At 39.5% G+C, this 3,219-nt stretch overlaps 1 protein-coding gene across 1 annotated transcript in view; it reads right to left on the bottom strand.

Annotated features, from left to right (window-relative positions):
* LOC107697713 (striatin-3-like) overlaps nt 1-3,219 on the bottom strand; it is a 30,564-nt gene that overhangs the window by 14,933 nt on the left and 12,412 nt on the right. Inside the window, exons 4-5 of the mRNA XM_016498529.1 lie at nt 684-762; nt 356-532 (exon numbers count right to left, since the gene is read on the bottom strand). Of these exons, the coding sequence (XP_016354015.1) occupies nt 356-532; nt 684-762 (256 nt within the window). The remainder of the gene's footprint in view (nt 1-355; nt 533-683; nt 763-3,219) is intronic.

Here is a 3,219-nt window from a genome sequence, read left to right as displayed (position 1 = left end):
ACTTTAAAGCGGGACTAAACTGCAGTGGAAACGCAAACTGAGCCGTGCTGTGCCGAGCCGTACCATGCAGTGGAAAAGCGCCATAAGTTTCTATGAGTGCTGTTGCGCTCATCTGTTTTGTTTTCTGCACGACTCTCTCTCTCACACACACACACTCACTCAGGCTGCTACTCATCTGGTACAACACAAATACATTATCAATCGCCATAAGTGTGACGTCAAAACAGACCGGCTCGGAACCGGCAGACTGACAGGCCGGTCACCGGTCCTGGCCGATCATGCGGAAAACCGGCTAATTCCGGTCCCTGGCCGGTCGATCGGTGCATCTCTAAAAACAATCCAAGGAAATCTGTACCTTTTCATGTCTTGTCCCTTTCTTTTGGCTGGAGATTCTCCTCCATTGAGAATTTGCTCTAGGTTCTTGGTTTCCACAGAACCGTTCTGCTCTGAGCTGGACAGCCCCAGTAACGACCGCACTCTCTGCGACCGGACATCCAGTATTGTGTCCGTATAACCTACTTCCTGAAGATATCTTGAAGGACAGAGATGTATAAAGACAGTAAGAACAGAGCTCAGACAATCAGGTGATATAAATAGCCATAATGTGATGATGCACATGCCCATGAACTTCCACACAGACAAAGTATCATTCAGAAAAGCATAATGACTCAAGACTAACTTACTGTCTGAGGAGTTGCCTGCCCTGTTTCCACGTTAACTGGCTGTTCTGAGGTATAGCCAAGACCTCTGTATCTTTGGTATCTTGTTTAAGAAACAAAATAAACAATAAAACCACATTAGTAAAAGCAGAACAAAACATATGAATATACACATACAAACTAAATACCATTCAAAAGTTTGGGGTTAGTAGTGTTTCTTGAGCAGCAAATCAGCATATCAGAATGATTTCTGAAGGATTATGTGACACCAAAGACTGAAGTAATGGCTGCTGAATATTCAGCTTTGCCATCATAGGAATAAATGACATTTTAAAATATATTAAAGGAGTCATATGCTGCTAAAAATAACATTATTTTGTGTATTTGGTGTAATGAAATGTGTTTATGCAGTTTCATTTCATATAATTTAGTTATATAATTTCATATACATCATTTGATTTAATAATAACCCAATTTGAAGCAAAAACAGAATGTTCTGACTAGCTTTGTGAAATTATACTACATGCCTGAACCAAACAAACAGCAGAAGCTCTGAATGAGACGCATATTCACTCTCTGACAGCAGGAGGCGCTTCTGGAACACCACATACTGCGTTTCCTTGGTTACCACAGTCTATGGCTGAAACACTGCTTTAATTTGAACTATACATAGACGAGATGAAAAGACAATACCATCTAAACTTTTCTGAAGGCAGTCAGTTCCCCTCAGAAACACATTCATATAAATCAGTACTGAGGATTTTCTTCCAATAGTTCGTGCATCATGATCTGCTACAGTACAGTGATCTGCCTGCTACAGTATTTTTCTCTGTGCGTCCGTCTTCAGCGTCTCTGGCCTGTGTTAACGGGCATTTACAGACTTCATATTTTCACATAAATTACATTTTGGAAAACGATTGCATTGCAACGCAGTTTGTGCAAGTCCAGAACAGAGACAAAAACCGTCCGGTTGCCGATTGTGTAAGTTCCAGGGGCAGCTCCTTAAGTTCATCCATCCTACACACACGTGACTGACAGCTCGCTCCAACAGGAGGAGGGTCGTGTTACTCTCTACACTGCACTCAACCTGAGGGATTCCTACACTTTCAGTCTTTGAGGAGACATGAAAAACAGCGCATACCACAGGAACGGTATAACGGAAAATATTAGCGGTTTTGAAACCGTGAAATTTTCAAATCGCGGTATACCGTGAAACCGGTAATCAGCCCATGCCTACTTGTAACACTCCAAAGAGTAAGGAAAAATTTAAATCGCATCATATGACCCCTTTAAAATAGAAAACAGTTGCTTTAAATTGTAATTATATTTCACAATATTACTGGTTTTACTGTATTTCTGATCAAATAAATACAGCCTTAAGAGACTTCTAACCTTAAAACCTAAATTTTTGCCAACCTCAAACTTTTGAATGGCAGTGTGTGACGATTTTCATGCGAGGTGCCAGCCTGGTAGCTAATCCAGACAATTTTTTTGTAATTTAAAGCAAACCGTCTCAAAGGAATCTAATAAATTTTGTATCCATTTATAGGATCCTTATCATATCCTGTTTATTTTGCTGTGTTATGTTATCAATTCAAATGACCCTTCATCAACCAACCAAGTAGGTGAAACAACATATATTCATATATACAATTTCATGAAATATCATCTTCTCTGAGTTCAAAAGTACAATAAATCCAAACATATCATAAGTACAACATTCCAAACATATCAAAAAACACAGACACAAAAATACAACTCCACTGAAATGCGATTCATATGCAAATTCATAACTCCCAGTCCATTCAAAATGTATTTAGCAATTTGATTTGCACCTATGTAACCGGTATGTACTAGAACTGAATCAGAATGCAGATTTCGGTGCCATGCCTGAGCTATCGATTGAAATATTTGTCCTCTGGTTCTCCGAAACGGATGTAAGAAGCATCATCACCGGCACCGCACGTGAAAAATAATTTCCCGACTGAGAAAATGCACGTGAACTCAAGTCGGAAATCTCTAATAATACAAATCCAACAAATCTTAGTAACGAGAGTGTCCATGTTGTTTTCACATTCTGACTTAAGCACAACTCGGGAAATGAGAGCATCCGAGGAGCGCGTGAATGCAGTAATTACACTTGCTCTGACGGCAGCAGGTAACCTTCCGTTAACTAAGCTAAACATGCTTAAATTATTTCTAAACCTGTTGTCCAACAAAAGAGAACATTATAACCTTTTCACTCCACAACACACAGATAAACTATATTGTCGCAGTCGAGTGTTTATTGTCTTTGTTTTATCATTCAAAACGTTTATATGTTCTGTTTACTCAGTTAACTTACAGCTATAATAGTGATGCCTTTGTCCATTTAAGGGATTTCCTAAATCATGTTAACGGCATAATTTCTCTCCAAACACATCATCAGCGGGAGAATCAAACACTCCCAACACGACTTCAGCGGCAGACTCAATCACTCCAAACACAGCATCAGCGGGAGAACCAAGCACTCTGAAAAACTTCAACAGTAGATTCAGCAGGAGATTCAAACACTCATAGT

This window comes from Sinocyclocheilus anshuiensis, unplaced genomic scaffold, assembly GCF_001515605.1.
Source record: "Sinocyclocheilus anshuiensis isolate Anshui unplaced genomic scaffold, SAMN03320099.WGS_v1.1 scaffold446, whole genome shotgun sequence".
Taxonomy (NCBI): Eukaryota; Metazoa; Chordata; class Actinopteri; order Cypriniformes; family Cyprinidae; genus Sinocyclocheilus; species Sinocyclocheilus anshuiensis.
Note: the sequence above shows the minus strand (reverse complement) of the source record. Positions and strands in the feature narration are given on the sequence as shown.